Raw genomic sequence first — 22,801 nt, 5'->3', positions numbered from 1 at the left:
GTGAAATCTGAGGACTGTTTTATCAAAAAAAAAATACAAAAAAAAAATAAATCAATAAATAGCATGCATATAATATGCATCAGCGGATCAGTGGGGAAGCAATTTTTTGCCTTGTTGGAGGTGAGATGACCTGAACGTCTCCCAAAATTTTGATCACTAGCTACATGTTCTTTAGTGTAATACAACAGCCCTGTAATAAATCATGAAGGTTATAATATTAAGCTTTTGTTGAATCTGTTTTAGAAAGATGCTGGTGAAGGCATTATGTTCATTAAGAGGCTGCAGTTTGTGGTGCTGTTTCACTGTATTATATCAGTGTGTTTCCATTATTTTGTCCTCCACATTTATATCAATGCTGGTAGACTAAATAACAGAAACATGCCTGTGCAGAGCTGAATTGTATTAAGTTTTACCTGGGTGTACCTAAATAACTGGTAAGTTTATTATTAGCGCATATTATGTTCCATGTTTAAACACAAGGCTGTTACATATCAGGGGCTTTACATTATGACAGTCTACGGCTTCAAATTCCTTACATGGTGTAATACCAAAGAGAACCAGCGGAGGGTCTTTGTGCACCATTTACCGATCACGTAGAACATAAAGCATTCATAGATTGAAAGGACTGAATAACAGTGTAAAAATAAATCCATGTTTTGTTCTGTTTTTGCAAACAATATCCCTGTTCAATTTGACAGGAATAACAACACAAACCTGGTTTCAAATGGCATAATTTGCTCTACTTTATTGTAATTATAACAATTACGGATTTTCTTCCTGGTAGAGCTCAGGTTTTCATGAGGGCGGAGACAGAGAGAGTGACTGAAGGACTACCCAAGCACATCAGTGAGTGCACAGGATGAATATATTTAATTACCATCATACATTTTCAAATGAACAATAACACATGAGAGATGACACACACTAGTCATCAGTATCATTCACACCATCAGTAACAGTAAAGAAAACACTTTGATTAGATATTTGCAAAATTTTCAATAATACTTGAACTTCAAGCTGATAACAAGAAGAGACTGATGACCACAAAATTCACTGCACAATTTGTTAATCATAGTCGCAATAATTAAAAGAGAAACCATAGTGGAAATGATTTCTGATGATGAATGATTAATCAGTTTGAGCTGTCACTGGCATCCTGTGACACATAATGACGGCTCCCTAGCAGGTGGAGTTGCTGTTTTGTTTTGTTTTCTTGCTTTGTGGTAAATGTCCCTGTCAAAACATATCATGCAACATCACTCAGCATAGGAGTCCATTAAAGAGTCAGTGGACTCTGAACTCTAAAGCAAAATTTATCTTCAGCGGGTTAATGTGAGCATGAAAAGGGAAACAGATTTCAAAGGGAACAGGCCAGCTGGTAGATAGCTGTGTCTTAGTGTGACTATTTTTAGCTGCAAGTCAGTTAGGGTGTTTGAAACATCTGAAATGTCAAATCTCCATGTGATGCTTTGTGGCAACTGCGTACTTCCTAACTGCTGGATAATGTTATATGCTCACGTGTGTCTGGTGACAGTCTGATCAACAGTGAATAAATGGAAAGGTGTACATAAACAATGCTGCAATAAAAACATTTTGTTACATTTCGATTTATTAGTTTGAGGTATATATAACCACATTTAAGCAAATTCTCACCTTGCTGCCGCCACATTATTACCTGGCGACTTAATTGTTTTGATCTCTACATAAGTTAATGTGTTTTCTGTGCCTAACAATAATAGCAGATTGTTCACAATCTGACACAACATAATTGCATGTCGTGTTATGTAAATGTACAGAATGGAAAAAAGTCAACAATAAAATAAAAGTCTTTTTAAAAGGGTTCTCCTGTGATTTAGTTTTGCACTTTGAGAAGGCCGGGGGACTTTTGAGACGCAGATGACAAAAAAGAAATGGTTCAGATCGATGCAGCAGAGGCAGAGATATGCTGGATCCTGCATTACCCAGAACACCAGTCTCTTTTCATGGGCTGTGTAAGACCTTGATGGTAAGTGTCCCTTTAAAGGAGTGAGTGATAATGCAGATTAAGATCAATATTTCTCATTAAGCACAAAGAGCTAACACTCAAGATAACAAGAATTTAAACCAGACGATCAATGCAAATCCAGAAACATAACACACACTAGAGCTGCAACTAGTTGGATCATTGATTAACTGATTGAAAATGTATCACTAACTATTTTGATATTTGAATAATCATTTAGATTATTGTGCAAGGAAAAAAAAAACCCATTTGTTGATTCCAGCCTCTCATATGTGAGAATGTATGGCTTTTTCTTGTCTTAATGCTGAATGGACCAAATTATTATGATTAATCAAACAAACCCTTCACCACACAATGCATCCACAATGAACTCTTTTTTTTTTCTCCTGTTGATATGAAATTCATTCCAGAAGATCCTGTCACAAGAAAAAGGGAAGTTACAAATGGCATGTGATGCGATGAGGAAGGTTACAGGTGTGTCAACTTGTACTGTGGGGCAGATGACTTGAAAGCTGCAAACAGGTAAGCCATGAAGCACTGACCTCGTCTGACTCCTCTCCCACTGTGCACAGCCCCCTGTCGCCATCCTCATCTGTCACCGCTGAACCCTGATCTTCCATCCGCCTCAGCAGTGAGTATCTGTATGTCGCCTCACTGAAATGAAGTTATGTGACAGACCGGGGTGATGTGTTTTCACTGCACTGAGAATTTTGAATAAATCTCATTAAGGCTCATTAATAAAGTTTGCTTACTTGACTGGGAAGCAGTATTTTCGGATGATCAATACAAGAGCAGCTATCGCCACCACTGAGACGAAGATGACTGATGCAATAATCCCAGGGTGAAGCCTTAACCCAGCCTAAAAAGAGAAATGAATCCAATAAGCGCTAACAGTGGGGTAGTTAAAGAGCCCATAAACCCAACAGCTCAGTTCATGATGTGTTGCTTAGATAAAGAGGAAATATGAGCAGCAGATATGACAGCTGAACAGCGGTGTGTTATGGATCAGAGTGTTGGAGTGGTGTACAACCGAAAAGCTCAACAGCAGGGGTATAAATCTCTTGCTGAGCAGAAGTATTTTTGACAATCAGTGATCACTCACGTTAGAATTGTGATCACTAGTCTATATCTCTAAAGTTAGGGCTATTCATATGATCATAGATAATGTGAGAAGTAGAATGTGAGAACATTAGTCTTTGTAGCGGTAATTCGGATTCACATGGAGCGCGGCCAAAAAGTAACAATCCAACAGGAGCAATTAATCACACAAATAATCACACAGGTGAGCAGGTGTCATGTGTGAAAAACAATGAAACAGTGATGAGCTATGACTATGTAGTCACACAGGTTTTATCACCACACTGCTAACATATTCATATTATTTTGCCTCTGCTTAATCAACGCGCATAGTATTTGGAACATATGAGAGGTTAAGCACAATTCTTTTCCCCCAATATACTATACATTTATTCATTATTTTATTAATTTCTTCTCTTTATATTCCCATACTTTATTTCCATATGTTTTCTTTCACTTATTCCTCTTTATAATTCCACATTCATCTTGTTGTCCTCTCTTTTTTTCTTTATCGCACTCCTTTGACTGCATCATTTCTTGGCCTTCCATATGATACTTTATTTTTTAGATAAATTACACATTACAACAGGTTCTGCGGTTGAAAGGTAAATTTCAGTGTCAGATTAAGTGAAAATGTATTGTTTCCTTCAAATTCTTCAAGCACTCTGCAGAGACATCACAACTTAACTTAGACACATGAACCTGAAGTCAACTACACCTGGAGTATTATTTTGACAGCTCTTCTTTTTGAGAATTGATGTATCATTCCACTTAGTTTTTAGCATTATGACCCTAAAGTGAGGGGAGTTTAGTAAGTTGAAGGACTCCAGCTATATCTGCAAAAAAAAGGAGCATTGTGCAATGAGAGGATGATTGAGCCTGGCAACATCACTTTGTCTGAAGTGAATGTTGTATTGTAAAGTGCCTTAGTCATAAACATCCCACTAAGTGACATCTTCAGAATTAAATAAATAAGAAAGCATTTTTTTTTTTTTTAAATCATTGACCCTCTTAAAAACACGTGTGTCAACAAGTTCAGATTTGTTGTAATAAACAGGCAAGTTTGATAACTTTGTATTTCATTCATTATATCTGCGAACCAATGATAATTACAGCAGGATATCTACGGATCTAACTGCCATATGGCTTTTACGAGTGCATTTACCTGTTTTGATGACATCCTTGTGGTCCTCAGTGCCTGGTTAGCCCGCTCTCATCATGCAGAAAAAGAGATCAGTGCATTCTGCTTAATTAAGATTAAGCCCCAGGTCGGTGGGTCGGTGGGGGGCATTTAAATGAATTAATTCAAATGTTTTCTTTTTGACTCTACCCGCACCGGGCCAAACGCCATAGTTGTTTACTTCCTGGTCTCACCTGTTGCGACTGGCAGTTTCCACGCCCACTTTCAGGACACATCCCGTGGTGTTTAGTGTCGGGGTCACATGATCTTCCAGCGAGAGACGTTCAAAGCAGAGCTCAGGGTTGTGCTTTCTGCTGAGCACATAAACCTCTTTTAACGGCGTGAAAACACAGATGACAACATAGGTTTTATTATTTTAGAAAAGCCCATTTCAATGGATAATCCCCATGGAAAAAGTCCTACAGTAGCCCGTACCCTGCATTTGTACAGTCAGTCATGTATTATAAGATAAAACATTCAGATCCTGCTTAAAATACAGGATTGTGATTCTATGACCACTTTTTGTTGGCATATTAAAATAATTTGTATCCAAATTCTTGATTTCTGTGGCTGAACACTTGTTTTGGTAAGGCATGCATTATACTGTAATTGGAAACACACCTTATAAGACGCAATGTTTGTCAAGCTTGTGTTTGTTGAACACATTTATAAGCTGGCTTGCTCAAATAATGAACACATTTCGTTGACTTGCTGGGCCAACTGAATGGTCGGTCATGGATCCAGCTGAGGTATTCTTTTATTAAAACTACTGGGAATCACAATGTGATAAATGCATGTTGTTATTTTCCCCTTTTGATTGATTTCTGCCTTTCATTGAGAAGCAACAACTCGTCTCAAGCTGCAAATGATGAATCAGTCTTGTATCAGCTGCTCATCAGGTGTTATCAGTGTTTTGGCAAGACTGATGAAAAGACCTGCCAGCCCCATGAGCTCCCCGTCTGTTGTTACTGCTGGCTACATTTACTTTAAAAAAAAACAACAAAAAACATAGCTACAGGTTCATTTGTGAACACAATTATTACAACAAGTGAATTGTAAAAGAGGAATAAACATTTGAAATGCCTTCAAAAAAGTCATGTTCTTTCTTCCCTTTCGCTTTTTGGGCTATTGAACACAGGTGAGTAGAGCTCTGTCCGACTGCTGCACTTAATTAAAACTGAGGTAAACACAGGAAGAAGAAATGAGAACCACTGCCGTTTCAATTTCAATTTAATTAAAACAATATATACACAGGCATCAATGATGAAATTATGATAAAGAACAAAATGGTCTTATAGCGTAATACTTATCCAGAGGAAAACTTAAATGTCAGAAATCGTCTTAATGAAAAGACGGCTCTAGGATGTTCTATCAGAGGGCTTACATATTAACTTGATGGGCAAAACTGAAAAGACTTTTTACCATCAGATGTGCAAGTGAATGTGCAACAACTCCAATTCTTGCAAAAAGCTTTTATCTGATTAATTGAGTCCCACTCCCTTACTCACTAACATGACACTACATATAGTGACTCAAAGCTCCTGTTAGTTCCTCCCAAAAAGCATGAAAAGGTTCTTGTGAATGGGATATTCACTACTGATCAATAAGCTAAGCCTCAAAAAAAATCCTGAAGCCATTTAACCAAAAGTCAATGACATGTGATTTATTAATTCTGATTCTCTTGAGCTTTGAGTCAAGCTAGTTCATAGTACTTCCCCGTCTTTGGATCAAAGTAGCAGTTCAGGCAAGGATCATAGAGCAGATTCAAATACTCGTCCTCTTCCCCCTCTTCATTCAGAGACTCATCCGCCCCTCCTGAAATAATGCCAGAAAGTCACTCAGCAACACCAGGAAGTAAATGTTGAAAACTACATAGCAAGCAGTGTGATAGCATTTCAAATAAATGAAGTTTGTACAGATAAAAAAAATACATACATTAAATTTGTATATTGTATTTTTATGGATAGCAGCAAAACCATGCCAGACATGATAAAGAGCCTTCTCTATCAGCTGATTCTGGAATAAAATGAGGAGCGCGTATAGTAAGGTGACCTTCAGACTGGAGGTGGATTTAGAAGTTTTCTGTCGCTGCCATTTTTTCTCTCATCAATCAAGACCTAGGACACTCAGACCCAGTACCACATTATGGAGCTGTAAAGAGATTCCCTGTAATCCCCACTACTTTAAAGCATGAGAATTTAGTTGTTAAACTGACAGGCAGTTAAATGCTAAAAAGGTTATGGAATGCTCCAAGAGGAACATTTTATCTTATCAGAACTTGGGCGACGATAATGAAAACTAATTATAAGACACATTGTGTAAGAGGTTTTAAAATGATGTTGTAAACTGGAAAGGTTTCATCAATTAACCTTGTCGATGTGTCTAGGGGGTACGGACCTGTAATGAGCCTGTCTCTTTTGACCTATGGAGTTATGTGGAGGACAGAGAGCTCCACTCTCCTGGGTTTTTTACTCTTAATTAGGTGCAGTTTCACACGCTTTCCCATCTCGCTTTGTGCAGTCTTTGGTGGAAACTTAACAGTGTTGTAAGCTCTGACACTACTGAATGTTTCCATTACATGTATGCATTTGTGCAATTAGTGTGGCGTTAAAACACTGGATTGTTTGCCGTCTTCCTGACTTCAAAGGACACAATAGAGTGTCTGGAAGCAAAAGGACTAAAACTAAGGTTACTTTACCTCCGACTTGATTCTCCCTGTTGTTCCATGTGTTCTTTGACCTTCTCCGCGGGCTGGGAGGCATAATAGGAGGGCTGAGCACGTCCATCCACTCCCTAGGGAAAAGACCATACATGCACAAAGTCATGACAACACATGCCATTACACTCGCCATCCTACTTCTGTACCCTGCACATCAAACTGCCGCTATATGACATTTTAACAATGAAGTCCCATCATCGTGTGCTCTCAAAAGCCCATCTAAGCTTCCATTGTCCTTGAGCTGCTTCTCCTGCGCACTTAGCCGCTCAGCCTCACAGTTTTACCTGAAGGATCATTTATTAGATCCAGACTCAAGCTGCGACTTCCAAGTGTCCACATTCTGGCCCTGAGTAGGGGTCTTAACCTTGCCTGTGTCGGTAACAGCAAGACTTCCTTTCTCTCTAAATGAGTTTGTCTTCCCCATCTGAGATGCACACAGGCTCCCACTATACATCACTCATTTTTCAGTAAATGAAGGCACTGCTCTTTTAGGAACGAGCAACACATTAGAGCAACAGAAAAAAAGTGCCACAAGATGAATTATTACTTGAAAGCACTGCAAGATTCATTTGTTAAACAGAACGCATAATCATTTTAGACTATACATCAGCTGCACAATTATCCGTTTACATCTTCTGCCTCTGGACATAACATCTCATAAGAGCACATCATGGCATATTTAATGAGGAACTGAAATGTACAACATTCAGTCAAGAGCAGGCAATTCAAATATTCATCTCTGCATGTCTGTGTTTCCATTAAGAACCGCAATGACTGATAATGTCACTCTCTCTGAAAACAAACCACATTTACTAAATGTTCACTAAGCACATGCACTGTTGACAAAATCTTGCCATGTTAATACTTTCAGCAGGCCACATTCAAAAGATTCACATTCATCATCTCTGATTACCTTTGTAGATTCAATAGAATGTGGCTTTAATGGTTTATCTTTGTTGTCAATTTTACAGTAAATACTATGACAATGTAGGCATATCTGCCTTTAGTGATGTGGTATCTGGAACTAACTGCAGCAGTGAAATAAATATACCAAAGATGGCAATGGCACCTAAAAGTGCTGTGATAGTATATCTGAAAAATCTGAAAAATCTGAAAAATGCTTACAAATACTGTAAATGTTTAAGCACTACAGTTATCAAAAAAAAAAAAAAAAAAAAAACAATGCAAAAATTAACATGGCTTCATTTTTGTGAGATCTTTCCATTCATTTTAGAAATGAATTCCTGTTTCCTAACTGTATACTCCCACAGTGATGTGGCACATTATCTTTGTCGAGGCTCTGATTTTTCATTCTAACAAAGGCATTTACCCCACTTTAACACCCCTTTGACTGCGTGATAGGCAGGAACATCATACAAAAGTTAATGGAAGCAATTTTCAAGGACAAGGGCCTCTGCTGCAGAGCTGTAAATTGGACTTCAAATTGTTAAGGACTTGGTGAGAGTGATTAAATTCTTAGATTTTGAAGTCATTATAACCCAGATATGGAAGAACCTGTGATAAAGGGAATACATTAGTTTGATTTAATTTGAGGAAGTACACTGTTGCTGCTCAGTGGTGAAGTATATTGAAATTAAGCTTTACAAATATCTCTCAGTGACGCACTACCAAGGCAGTTCTGTTTGTCTGACACCCCGGCAGTTGTACTGAAGTTCACAATAGTCTTTATAATAGAACAATTTCTATTGCCACTCAAGGTCTCTCTGACAGCCCGATCCTTGGTTTCATATTTGCTATGCCAGCTAAAGTAAGACACAAGTATCTCACGCAAAGAAACATGTTAAAAATGCTAGAAAAGCCTTGGCAACATTAAGCAATGTAACTGGAGCATTTTAGCTGCTCAGTGGCGAGGAAGCCTTGCAGTGGTGCCAGGATACTCCAAAAGCACCACGATACAACTCACTGTAAGGGTGTCTCTCAGAATGTAATGCCTAAAAGAAAAGAAAGAAAACAACGACAAATCCTGTGCAGCTGCTCTTCGATATGTAAATCAAGCCTTGCTTCGAAGTCTAATTTCAGAAGTACAGCTGCGGATGCCGTAGAGCTGTGTAAGACGTGTTTGAGGTGTCTGTCAATAGCAATATTCATTTGAGTGGACTCTCAATCAAACAGCATAACCTCATTGAATATTTAAAAAGCCCAAAGACACGTTAGCACTGAAATATGTAAGAAAAAAAAAAAAGAAGCAAAAATTGCTCCTGCTGTCCATCAAATGTATTACATTAAACAATGACACACTTTTAAATGACAACACCTCATACGTTTATTTAAAATATTTAAATACATGCAAGTCTACACATGTTCACGCCAGGCTACCTTGCTTTTCATCAATAAGTCAAAAGTGTTAGAGAAGAGGTGGTTGCATAATTTCAGTAGCGGAACTATGATGCAATCCCTTTGTCGTCTTTTGTAACATGCCGCGTGCTTGTGTACACCCACAACGAGATGGAGATATGCAGAGACAGGGCTCTGCATTAGCGGGTGGTGGGGCTGTGTGGGGTCTCCAGAACCCCCGGAGGAGAACTGGATTTATCTGTACACAGCCATGCTTGGGTCTTGATATGGATATGCAATGATTTAAACAGCCTTAGACACTGCCCAGAATTCAGTTAATGTGATTGCACTATATACTCTACCATGCTCCCAATGTTAATCTGTGGTATTGTATAATTAATATTAGCATTGGGGGTATTTCAGCAGAGAGTTTCTTTTACATATTGAATCTGCCTCTAAGAGCTATTTGACATGAGCCTTAACTCTTAATATATTTTCTCTTCAGGAAACATTACAAAAAAAAAAACTGATCTGATTTAAAAGTCAGTGAGGGTTACATTGTGCGTAATTTGATTTCATCTTGCAACTATGAAGCCCATTTAACTTCCATTTAAGAAAAAAATTCCGCTCTCAGATACCACATAACAACAATATGTACTGTTCAACACACATCAAAGTTTATTTTCAAAATTTTCTGATTACGTTATGCCTGCTTTCTCTCATTTCATTTTTTCAACCTCTCATTTAGTGGTTTCCTTGGCTTTCTGCTACATAATACTGTATCTTTTCTTCTCAGCATTGTATATGCCTGAAATTTAATTTGGATACACTTCGCCAAATATGAAAAATAGCAGGTGTAAATTCTTCTGCTTCCTCCAGTTAAATAAGTCCACTCATTGATGAATGAATGGACTTTTTGGGTTAGAACTTTAACTTTCACTCAGGCTTTAACCAATAGGTAGGTAAAACAAGGTGGAACATGTCTTGTAGATGTTTTGTATTGGGAATACTGAGGCTCCTTCTTTGCAGAAATTGACCTTCGCTTCATCAATGATGGATTTCTCCCTGTATGGCTGCTGCAAGTGCTAAACCGTAAGACGTAACCTCGCTTTCTGATGCTTTTTAAAGATGAGAACGAAGGCCTTGATGTCTAACATTAATTATGTAGTGCCAAGGTAAAAAGTGCCAATAAAAAGTTGCCAGTGATGAATCTGACAAGCACAATAATAAGTGAAAAATAATTAGCACTTGTGAAACTAACAACAGCAGTTAAGGGAGAAGAAAATGTGCCTGGCACATTCTCTATTTATTTGTACTCATCTGTGAGTGAGATAAGCCCCCATCTGCATATCTGTCTGACAGTTGACATTTAGTTCTAATACTGTAGTCACTGGTTACCATCTGATCATGAATATCAGGGTGTGTTTTACGTACAAGCCACCAAATACAAATACAGGTTACACAAGTGAATTTTTGTCAGGCATTACATTGCAATTTCAAGCACGTCACATAAAAATGTGTAAAACATTAACATAAAATGCAGTTTTGTTTCTACTCTTGGACTACTCTATGGCTACTTTGTCTGACTTGTAGTGTAGATTTTAATGTGAATTTGCAAAAATGGAGCTTGGTAAAGTGAGTCTGTCACACGAGGTTGCTTACCTGGGGTTTGAGTGTAGGAGGGGGTTTATTTCATTCTGATAGTGGTGACCCTGATTAGCTGGCTGGAGCAGTAATTGATGGAAAAAATAAAAGAATGTGTTAAAATGCCACCAAATATTCATAATTCAAGTACTCACAAAATGTTCCCAAAAATGATTAGTATTATTTAGTCATTGCCATTAAGTTTAGAAGATCACAGTGTGATCTATTAGACATTGAAAGAATAAGATGTACAATCACAACACATCAAGACTAAAATGTCTTTCACCTTCTGAAAAAACTATTTCATTCAGTACTGCCCACTATCACACTACTATTGAAGTTTGATTGCCTGATAAACGATGGTTGTCTCTCACCAGAAATTGTGTATTTTTTTAACTGATAAAGTATCACAGGGCATTTTATCACTGATGTGGACACGGGGCATTTTGTCATTCAGCGTAAAGGCAATTCCTGCATTCCTGCCCTTCCACCACACGTTGCAAGCTGAAGACTGTCACACAGAGACATATGAATTTCAGTTTCTATTTATGGCTATGCTGATGCATAAACAGATCTGCTGCTGGAGAAGTCGACTGTGTCATCATGTCACTACATAATTTTTGTCTTTTTACCAATGATCACTCTGGTATAAATGGAGGGTGAGGAGAAACATGGCTTTTATGGAGAGATCACTGTCCAGAACATCAACTCAGTTGCCCAATATTGCATACCATGTCTTACTGAAATTTACAGATGCACATTAACAAAGGTGCACGATCAAACCTGAGCTAGACAAGGAAAATGATTACAAACAAAAACTTCAGCAAAACCACAAATTATGCTTCACGTGTGTACAGTTTATGGAAATCCATGTGCAGCCTTCTCAGGTTGGGGCAAAGAGTCCCTTTCTATGTTGTGTGCCAAGCTAACTGACAAAAAATTAGGTATTACAGATCTACGCCCTTCTGGCAAACAAAAAGAGAAAAACAAACAAAATAAAAAATGGAGAAAACAGCAAGTCGCAAGGACAAAAAATGATTGGACTTGTGTTATATTTGTGATTGGGGCCATTAAAGAAACAGTTACATTCTTTGTGAGCTGTGAGTAGAGATACTTTCAACTGAGGTATAATTAGAGGTAGAAGATAGGAATGGTTTCACTTACACTCAGCTGTGAGAAACACAAGAGCATTACCATCTCCATCTTGTCAAAGCTAAAAACCATATTATAGCCTCAGGAGGCTTTTTAAGCCTAGGGCCTGTTTAAAGGCTATTACATTGCATGACTTTGATGAAGAAGCAGTTGTGTTGTAGCTGCAGTGCTTGCTTTGCTTAAGTAAATTTTAGCTATCTGTGTGCTGCAGTGTCTTCTTTGGGTAATCCTCTTCTAAAAATAAGTCGGGACCTAAAATTGCACCCTGTGGAATTCTGCAGGTAATGAGCACTGATGATGATGGTGACGACCTGTGGGGTGATGGAGAAAATTATATTTAGGAGATAGTCGCTGAACCATTTCTGTACTATATCTGTTATATTAAACCCAGTGCCTCCAATGGTAATTTAAACATGCATGAACCACACTTTCAAAGGGACCACTTAGGTCTAAAAGAATTAAAAGTACATCAGGTGTTAGCTGTGGTACATCACTTATTTTGAACAGACATCATCGCTTGATCCAGGCAAAATGTGGTGCTGCCTATTGCACCACAATCTGCCTATTGCTGCAGAGTTAGTGTGATGACTTGCCTGAAACACTACCCGCTCTACAGTTTCCTATTAGTTAGCTCAGAGGTCAGGTAATAACCAGGTATGGCTAAGCCTGGGTCCTGAACCCTCCACATTGGGTGAAATGACGCTACAACAATCAGAAAACTCTGATCGACATTGCTTTAGACCCTATTATTTCTGGCGCTTTGCCGGCCCTCTGTTCTGGAAACACAAAATTCAGCAGAAACCTTTGGTTCAAAAGATGTGGTTATAAAATTGCGCTGCGTAGCATTTCTGGACGCCACTCACCTGCTTGGCAAAGATACCAAACGCTGCTGGTGCAATATGATGTCTTTTTAACATCCATCTTCCTGACCTATTTATCACGCAGATACCAGGTAACGGCTGGTGGATCAGCTCCACTCTACTGCCTGTTTTCCTTCTTTTTCTTCTGTGTATGCACTTCCAATTGTTTATGCCCCATTGTGCAACAGCCCTGGCAAAATTACTTTCACAACTCCTCCTCCTAATATTATTTAATCTCCTAACACATCTGATATTATTAATTTTCCCTTGAATTTAAGACATCTTGGACACCAAAATATAAGAAGCTTTCTTCCAAAAATGGACTTTATTCATGTTTAATAAAGTGAAACTGCACCAGACTTTTTAATTCTTACAGAAACCTGGGTTCAGTGCCAGTCTTCAAATGAAGACATAACTGTTGCTGGGTATAAGTCATTTAGATGTGACAAGAAAAATAAAGGAATGATGTTGATTCATGTTTAAGGTTGTTTCACTCTACAATTACTAATTCTTCCTCAGAACATTGACTATGTTGGTCTGAATGTATATGACAGGGTATGTTATTTACCACTCCCTTTGGGAACTTTTGGTCAAAATTTACATCAGTTTGCTCCTGAAGGGTGAGAATCAACGAAAACTATCATCATACTCCATACAAAATAGTTAGAATCAAAACTAGATCAACTAATTGGTTTTCTCCCCTGAACTTGCTCTTTTTGTAATAGAATGATGCTACAGTCTCGTGTGAAAGCTTCTGGCACACACACTGACTAGCAGAATTTTAGACAACAAAGGAACTGTGTCATCATCTTTATATGGAAAACTAAATCTGACACTTATCTATTCTATCAGTCCTTGAATTAACTAAGTAAGTAAAATTGGATTTAGTCACCCATACTGATCTCTTGCCTCTGCCTCTGAACATTATGAAGTCACACTGACCTTTGACCACTTGGATATAAAATGTCATCACTTCATAATTTTATCCTATAAGACATTTGTGTGGACTTGTGTCTTAATTACCGCAATTCTTAAGTTATGTACAAAATCCTTTGACCTTTGACCACCAAAATCTTATAAGTTTACCTTTGAGTCCAAGTAAACATTTGTACCAAGGAAATTCCCTCAAGGTGTTGCTGAGATATCACTTCCAGAATGGGAAATAGGACAACCCAAAAACATAATGCCTCTAGCCACAGCTGCGACACGGTATGATGATATGGTTGAAACTTTTCATCCCATCATTAGAAGTATTTGGTAGCTCATCTTTATGTCAAAATCATCTATCTGACTTCTCCATCTCCATGTTGTCCATGGAACTGACACTAAATCAGCAGAACGCAGACAATGAACCCTTCAAGCCAAGAGCAAATGAGTATCCTATACTGTAAAGATCATGGGTGTTTGCTCTCTTGTTCTGCGTTTCACTCATTGCCATTTGCAGCTGTACCCAGATATTTTGTTCCAAGAGAAAAAAAGTCATAAGTTCTGCCATGAGAGCTCGCAGGGAGAATATGTATCAAATCCAGGATTACATAACAAACCATCTGAAATGTAGTTTCACAGAATCATAAAACATCTACAAGTAGATTCTATTGTGTTCAACCTTGTAACTGAAATATAGCACACAATTGCCTGGGGCTACAGTTACATCTAGGCTGGCTCAGTAGCTGCAGCAGCATGGATGTCAACAGCAGGGACCACTCAAATCACAACATCCAGAGACAAGAAATGGCTAGTCAGTTTCAGTCTCAGCACCAGACAGTAACTGTTCTCTTCCCCGGCCCCATAATTGCCTCTTGTTTTCATCTATGACAGACATTTATTGGGCCATTTTTGCAGTTTTATTTGTCACAATGTCACCATGACTATATTTGTATTTGAAAAAATTTGTTATGGTGGGTATCTTGCTTAAACATCTCTCTATCTCTCTTTCTCTCTTTATTGACAAGTGTTTTCTTAATATGCTGTTGGTGGTGCTGTTGCCATATGAATTTAGAATTGTAAAGCACTGCAGCTGATCCAAGAAACATCACCTCGGGGTTTGATAAAGTCAAATGTAAGTCTCATCCTGTCCCTGTAGAAAACTGAACCTACTCTAAGGTCTAAAGATACACACTTTTATTGGTGACCACATCACTGTGTCCTCAAAAAGGACCCATGAAATGATAATCCCTGTGGTAATACCACTATTCATTGTCTTCTACTTGAATCTCAGTATATTAACGGATACCTGCATGTACAGAAATGGTAAGGCCTATAACTCAGGAATCTTTAATGACTGTTTTCACCAGGGATCCTACAGTGGACCCAGTAGGGCCAAGAAGGGCAGTGTTCTCCCTTCAAAAGTGCAATGTGCTTATGCTAATGGACCATAGATCTAAATGACCTTCAATCGCCAAGAGCAAACTATACCATCTTTGAATTCTAAAAAGACTTCTGGGGATAATTTCAAATGACCTAAATAATTTTTAGTCTCTGGGGGAACTGTGGATATTATGCCAGTGTACTTTTAAAAGCTGTAAGAGGCCAATTAAAGTGTTTCTATCTCCATAATCTTTTGTAATGCAGAAAACACACTGGAGAAAGAGGTGCATTAGCACTTTCTGGTAGCATAAGTTAGAGGCTTGAAATGGAAATTAGCAGGTGAGGTTCAGTGAGGGTCACAGAAATTATTCCAGACGGAGCTAGAAAGAGGAACAACCTACTAATGATTGTAATTTGTAGTTAAGCTGCATGTATGTTGCTTGTTAATGATGCATCAGCAGTGAAAGATCAAATGTAGCAGAGTATGATAGCACAGACCATAGAGAAGTGGGTCCAAGTCGAGGTGTCGTCACTGCTCATACTGATGCTGACATTACACTGGTGGATCTGAGATGCACTCAGGCCTGAGGCGCTACACTCATCTTCCTCCTGCTCCCTTTTTAGGCTTGCCAGCATTCGAAGCTCCTCATCATCATCCCCATGCATCCTTAGACTGCCAAGCAGGTGTAAGTCGTAATGACTGGTATCAACAGGCTCCAGTTTCTTGTCTTCTTCTTCCTTTAAAACAATCATCCATAAAACAACGATTACTTATCTGGAAGCAAACCAAAAGACAATACTTTACACTTAGTTACAGCCACACATATAAACTAAATCCACAAAACTGACTAAATGTTTTGTGCAGCCAACAAACTAGTGTAAGTCTTAGAACAACAGACAGTATTTCCAGACAGAGCTCAAGGTAGTGCTGGACGTAAGCCATTGATTTGACCCTCTGAGGAAATGTCTTTTAACTGTGGATCTATTGGTTTAAGAGAGTGCTATGCTAACTTGATTCGTCTGACAAAGTGCAAGGAAGTCTGGTGTTGCCATGGTGTTAAATCAATGGCAGTCAATAAACCAGGGCTGCAGGGAGGGAAACAAACTCCATGTCATATTTCTCTGACAACCTTTCAGTCAAAGCTTTCACTGCATGCTGTCTGCTAGAGTCGGCACAAATCAGTAGTCAGGAGCTGCACTGATGAAGGATGCTGGGATATGTCTCAGCAGTGAGTTGTGTAAACGCAGAAAGCAACAGCCAAGTGACAGATCTCCCTTCAGGCCCTGTGATCGCTCCAGTTGACTATCCTCTGATCCTGAATCTTTTCAACTGGAGAAGAGGCCTACCTCAATTTGTAACAGACCATAGTCTGATCCCTCTCAGGCAGGCAGTACAAACATTTTCACCAGTTCTCTTCAGCTGTCCAAATCAGCAGTGATCTCACATTTCTATACACATAGAGAAACAGCTAGACAGAATACCATGAGAGCTTTTTAATACAAATTTCACACGAGGCCTTAAGTCTACACATCCCAACTAAATATCAATATAATTTCAACTGTAAACTATGCGCTGAAGACTTTGGGATGCAATGACATTAACTATAATACAGTAGTAAATTTGTAGCTAAAAAAGACCAAAACTCTCTGTAGAGCTGCCAAGGTAATTCTCCTCGATTTTAGGACTACAAGCGACCCCTTTCACCTAACAGTTAGTTGATTAAAATATTATTTTATTAGTAATGTTTATAGTTTTATAGATTGGACTTACAGACAACAGCAATGTGAAGTTCTTGTGACATAAACACCCTGCTTTTGCTCTTTTCCTTAATGCTGCTGCCAGATTTGTATATCAGAAATCATTGTGGATAAAACTGAAAAAAACAGATCGCTATTGCAAATGTAGAAGGTGTTTGTTGGGAGGTCAAGCTTGTTTTCACATCTTGTTAGACTGTTATCACATCTGTGCAATAATGAGAATGTTAGCTTTGTGAGTGTTAACATAATGAGAGGTTTTCCCAATCTGCAATATCTTCAATGACAATGTAATGTGGCATCAAACATGGACATCTCACAGTGAAGACAATTAGGGTTGTTGGCCAATGGACAGCTATTCAGTTAATTATGAGGTAGAAATTCAAAATAACAGTGATTTATATGCTTGTCTCTGTCATAAAAAATAGCACTCTTGATGAGCACTGTTGGTTGTTAAAATTGTAAGCATTACCTTGTGCTGTAGGGATTCAGCCAATTTGACTTCGTGCAGGAATCTCCTAGAAATTGTTACACTGCTGTTCCCATCCACAACCTGGTTCACTACCTCTGATCCACGTGGGCCACACTTGTTTTCCTGTCTGCTCATTGTCACACTGGGTGAGAGGCAGCGTGTGGGGACCATCCCAACTAGTTCAGCTCTTCCGCTGGATGGAAACTGAGTATGAGTATTAGTGGTGGCTGGACTGAACTCTTTTGGTGATGTTTGGTCCATCATATGAGATTTAGGATGGATTTTAACATGTACATTCATCATCCGATCAGGAGTTCTGGGAGTAGCAGGGTTGGGCTCAACACTACTTCTTTGTTGCTGGAACGTGGTGTAGCTCTTATCCTGAAAGACAGACAAGTACTAAGTGAACAACAATTGCTTTTGAATGTTTCTAAAACAAAAAGAAGGGATAAGTAGTGATGACATAAGAATATACTGTATGGGCAATTGTTTCTAGTGTTTCTGTTAGCTGAACAACTTAAATGGTATCCTCTGCCCTTTAGATTGATGTGTGCTTAATCAAACATAATAATGAGATGGCAAACAGTCACTGGGATTGAGTAGGTGTTGGTGGCTCATTTTTAAATTAACCTCACGTTTAAAAAGGCTAATAACGTTCCTTTTGAGTCTGCTAATCTTTCCAACATTCAGATTCAAAGTTAACACTCAGTAATGTAGTTCAAAATTTGGTGCCTACCAATCAGGTTACATAACGCACTGCACGTACAGACACAGTACATGGTTCCTTTCAATATTAAAGGACTACTCCACTGAAAAATGTTGAATATTAAACAGTCACCCCTGTAGGCTTGAAAGATGTGTGGTTCTAAAAAGTTTGCTCTTTTACTGAGGACACCAGCTGGATTCACAACAGCAACAATGGATTCCAATTGTGACCCAGTTTCACTCTGAAGAAAAAAAAAAGTATCAAAACACCCACAGAAACTTAAAAAAAAATACTCCTGCAGCAAAAACCACTTCTGTCGCACAACAAAACATGCAAACCAGTTGACCATCCTTAGAAGCACACACCAATATAAGCAAGTGCAGTGAGTGTAGATGTAAACAGCTAACAAGAAACTGCCTAAGCTGTGTATTAAGCAACTGGAACATATCATGCATACACTATGTGTGGACAGAGCAGAAGTGATAATGCTGAAGAGGTGATGGAAAGTTTACGTGGACATATTGATACTTCTACTCTCACCATGAAACTGGGTCATAGCTGGAATCCTTTGGGACTGTTTGGGAATCAAAACTGCAGTTGTCCACAAAGGAGCAAGCTACAAAGTTTTCAGCTGTAATATTCAAGTGTACGGGTGGGTGAATGTTTTATATTCAAAACATACAGTGCCAAGAAAAAGTAAGTGAACCCTTTGGATTTATCTGAATTTATATATAGATTTACCTGAAAATATGGTCAGATCTGCATTTAAGTTACAATTATGACTTAACACAATCTATTTTAACTAATAACACACAGATTATGGTATTGTTCTTGCCCATACTGAAAACATCACTGAAACATTCAGAGTGTAGGTCAGAAAAAGTATGTGAACCCCTCAGCAAATGACATCAATGAAAGCTGACTGGAGTCAGAAGTTATCAAACCTGGAATCCAGTCAATGAAATGGCCCCTGCTCTAGAAAAACCCAAAAGATTTTGAGTTTGCAATTCACAAGAAGAATCCACTGATGTGAACAAAGAGATCTCAAATGATTTAAGATCAAGAATTTTCGATTAGCATAAAGCTGAAAATGGTTAGAATTAATTTGTAAGAAAATTAGAGTTCATCAGTCCACAGTATTGTCTATAAATAGAGATTATAGTATAGTTCTGTGGCTACTCTGAAGGCACAATGCAGATGCTCGGTAATGTAACAAAGAACCTCAGAGTAACAGCTAAAGGCTTAAAAGGAATTATTGGAACTGCTTAACATCTGTGTTCACAAGTCTACGATGGCAGGAATAAAACATCACTGCAGGCCTGAAGTTTGCCAAAGAGCACCTAGACAATACAAAATGCTACTGGGAAAATGTTTTATGGACTGATGAAACTAAGAATGCATTGTTGAAAAAAACCGGACTGGGACTAGGAAGAAGGCGTAGCACTATGTATGGTGTATAAATTGCACTGCACACCAACATGAAAAGATTATCAGGAAGGTGAAATAGGGTGAAAGGAGCATCTTGATTTGGGGCTGTTTTGCTGCCTCTGGGCCTGGACAGCTCAACATCATAGAGGGGAAAATAAAATTTCCATGTCTATCAAGGTATCTTACAGGATAATGTCAGGGTGGCTGTCCACCCGCTGAAGCTCAGCAGAAGCTGAGGAGGAAAATTACACCTACTACAGAATGACTTCAAACAGTCAAATAATAACAATAATAATGTTTTTAAATGTTTTAAAACAAAAATATCTTAAAAACATTAGGAAGTTTTTTTCCCCTCTCGTATTAATGCCTATCACTGTGATAAGCCAATGATAGGAATGTTTATGTTGTCACCAGCTGGACCACTTTGCCACCGTATGATGTTTCCCCTGCTTTGAGCTCAATCCTGAATGTTACATTGTTATCATTAAAATGAAAAGTGCTCCGAGAACGTATTTTTGAGACGTTCAAATGGGCCATAAGTTAATGCAGTAAACCAGATAATTCCAAAGGGTTCACATACTTTTTCTTGCCACTTTAGGTCTGTGGTGGAATATTTCTTTAATACTGTTTCTCTGCACTATCTAAACAATTATGTTAAAAAGCGGAAATTGAGATAACCAGTATTAATCACTTGATTATATATCTCATCTTGCCAAAGATATATCACATTCAAGTGTATTGTGAAATTGAGATACTGTAATAAGATGCATCTTCCTAGTTTCTAAACTTGTTCTTAATGAAATACATGAGGAGCACAACTGTAGAATACTCACACACAGATTGCCAGCATATCGACATACATTACATTTATAAAATAGACACAGAATCTAACAACTTGAAGCTTTCCTAAGTACTGCAACGCTCTCCATTGCTCTCTATTTCATTCCTTTGCTGGCTCATTTTGAGGTGTTTTCTTCATCTCTGAGCTTTGTTTTGGGTTGAAAGGTTATCATAAGCCCCTTGAGGATTTTATCTCACCTGCTCCATATGTTATTTGTTTTTGCTTTTCTTTCTATGCTTTATCATTTTCATAAGTATCAGTGAATAAACAATGAACTACATTTATTATTTATTATGAAAGGCCTTCTATTGGTGTGGCTGTGAGCATGTGGGTTTGCAGTATGTGTGTATATGTGTGTGAGCTTGCCTGTGTGTAGAGAACATGTTGTTTGAGTGGGATGGATGCAGTTTTCTGTTCCACTGCACAGTTATCATTGCATTAAAATAACAGTATTTCCCTGAATATATGACTAATTTTACCTTGGTCCATTGTATCTCATACATTTCAAAATAATTCATACACTGAAAGTTCATTGCTTTGTTTTGCTTTTAATATTTCTCTATGTTTAAGAACAAACGTAAGCTCAAAAGAATTGCATGAACCTGATGCAATACCTTGAAAGATGATATTGCTCCAAGTTGAGAATTGAGCAACCTGCCATAAATGAATGAAAATCAAAATCAGGCCAACTTTCGTCAGATGCCAACTAACCACAGTCTGGTTTATTACTATAGCCAGGGTGGTAGAATATGGTGGGTTACAAGGCTACAAGGCTTATAGCACTGCAAAGATTAGGTCAAATGCAAAATGTTAAAAAATGTCTTACAACCTGTTTTGTATGTGATCCACTTTATACATAAATCTATTTTATTTTATAAGGAAATCTGGCATCCATAGCCTTTGAAATCCAGCATGTTGCATCTCTCAGTTATTATTCCTGCGGGGGTTCCTGGGGTTCTATGAAGTCGATCAGTCGGTCTGTTTAAACCACTTTGGACTAGTGGTGCTTTTGGACTCTTAGACTTCAAATGCAGTTGCAATGTTTTTTAGTCAGACACAGGCCTATTTTTGGGACGTGTACACAAGCTTTTCTGAGGGATGACATTTAACACCAAAAATCATTTTAATTCCTATTTTCACATATATGCTCTACAGAGCGGTAGAACCTCAACTTTCACTCTTTTTCAATCTGTAATGCTTGGTGGTTTTCTAAATCCAAAATGAGATTTTTCGTTTCTTCCATGTATTACCTGCATGAATAATGCAGGAAAATGTCCTCTACACCCAGCACTTCTGTGCTTAAGGAAGATAACCTGTATATCTTACTGATTTGTCCCTTCAACTTACAATTTGAATATCTGTTGCTTGGGAAATTGAAAGGTATGCAGCCTGTTTGCAAAGATGGATAGTTAGTCTGAATCTGATTATTCCATGACATCATTATACATGCTGCATATAGTCAAATGCTTGAATATATGTAAACATATACCAATGTAATAGAATGATATATAAATAATAAATATAAATACTTAATTTCTTCTTTTGTTTTTGTTATTTCTTTCTTACAGTAATTAAAAAAAACATAATATGCTATACACCTGACTTTTGAAATTGTGTTACAGCAGATTTCCTATTCAGCATTGCGTCAACACAGACATCAAGTGGTCACACAAAACAACATTACAGGTTGCAAGCCATATAAATGGCTTAACATAGGTTCAACATGAGCCACCACAGCTTACTGATGTTTAAATGGTAACTCATCAAATGTGTTACATGAAAATTGAGAAACAAAATGCCCTTATCTGTTAACATATTGAATCTTTGTCATTATATTTGTGTGTATTGGTTGTTAATTGGTATTTTCAGCAGGAACCAAACATCTACATTCCTAAACTGATGAATGCTTCCCTGCCACAAATCCTTTACTGAGGAAACACATCCTTTTAGAACTGTATATTAACAATTATCCTGATGTCAACAAAAATTATGTCCTTTAAATCCCTTCAACGAAATCCTCCCGTACCCCATCCACAGCTGGTTATCAGACTTACTGGTACTGCTCGGTAATGTCAGTGTATTCTGAACACTGAAATGTTATTTAATTCAAACCAGGTATGTGATTCTCCTGATGACAATAGAATGGAGGCTGTGGTTTAAGTGTGGCCAGTGGGACAGCATTAGCAACCTGTTTTAGTGAGGAAGCATAACTCAGCACCAGTGATTAAAACCAGAGTGAATCTTTGAAAGAAAATTTGTGGTTCAATTAGAAAAGCTCATAATTTAAATGAACTTTCACAGCTGATGGCTTTCATTTCTGCCCTATAGGAAGATTTTGTTACAATAACTCCAGCTGTCCTGCA

At 38.1% G+C, this 22,801-nt stretch overlaps 1 protein-coding gene across 8 annotated transcripts in view; it reads right to left on the bottom strand.

Moving 5' to 3' along the window:
• Positions 1 to 847: 847 nt before the first annotated feature.
• cfap20dc (CFAP20 domain containing) overlaps positions 848 to 22,801 on the bottom strand; it is a 34,075-nt gene continuing 12,121 nt past the window's right edge. For 6 of the 8 annotated variants that reach the window (XM_071494637.1, XM_071494639.1, XM_071494640.1 and 3 more), the window contains 8 exons: positions 17,464 to 17,844; positions 15,735 to 15,974; positions 10,936 to 10,997; positions 6,958 to 7,052; positions 4,245 to 6,074; positions 2,755 to 2,861; positions 2,545 to 2,656; positions 848 to 2,418 (listed from right to left, as the gene is read on the bottom strand). In XM_071494637.1, the coding sequence (XP_071350738.1) occupies positions 5,953 to 6,074; positions 6,958 to 7,052; positions 10,936 to 10,997; positions 15,735 to 15,974; positions 17,464 to 17,844 (900 nt within the window). In that variant the 3' untranslated portion in view covers positions 848 to 2,418; positions 2,545 to 2,656; positions 2,755 to 2,861; positions 4,245 to 5,952. Of the gene's footprint in view, positions 2,419 to 2,544; positions 2,657 to 2,754; positions 2,862 to 4,244; positions 6,075 to 6,957; positions 7,053 to 10,935; positions 10,998 to 11,018; positions 12,381 to 15,734; positions 15,975 to 17,463; positions 17,845 to 22,801 lie in introns of those variants that run through there. The other 2 variants (XM_071494644.1, XM_071494643.1) reach the window with 2 other exon arrangements.

The sequence above is a fragment of the Trachinotus anak genome, unplaced genomic scaffold (assembly GCF_046630095.1).
Source record: "Trachinotus anak isolate AG129_WGS33_773 ecotype Australia unplaced genomic scaffold, CSIRO_AGI_Tana_v1 ptg000013l, whole genome shotgun sequence".
Classification (NCBI taxonomy): Eukaryota; Metazoa; Chordata; class Actinopteri; order Carangiformes; family Carangidae; genus Trachinotus; species Trachinotus anak.
This window is presented reverse-complemented; position numbering and strand designations above follow the sequence as displayed.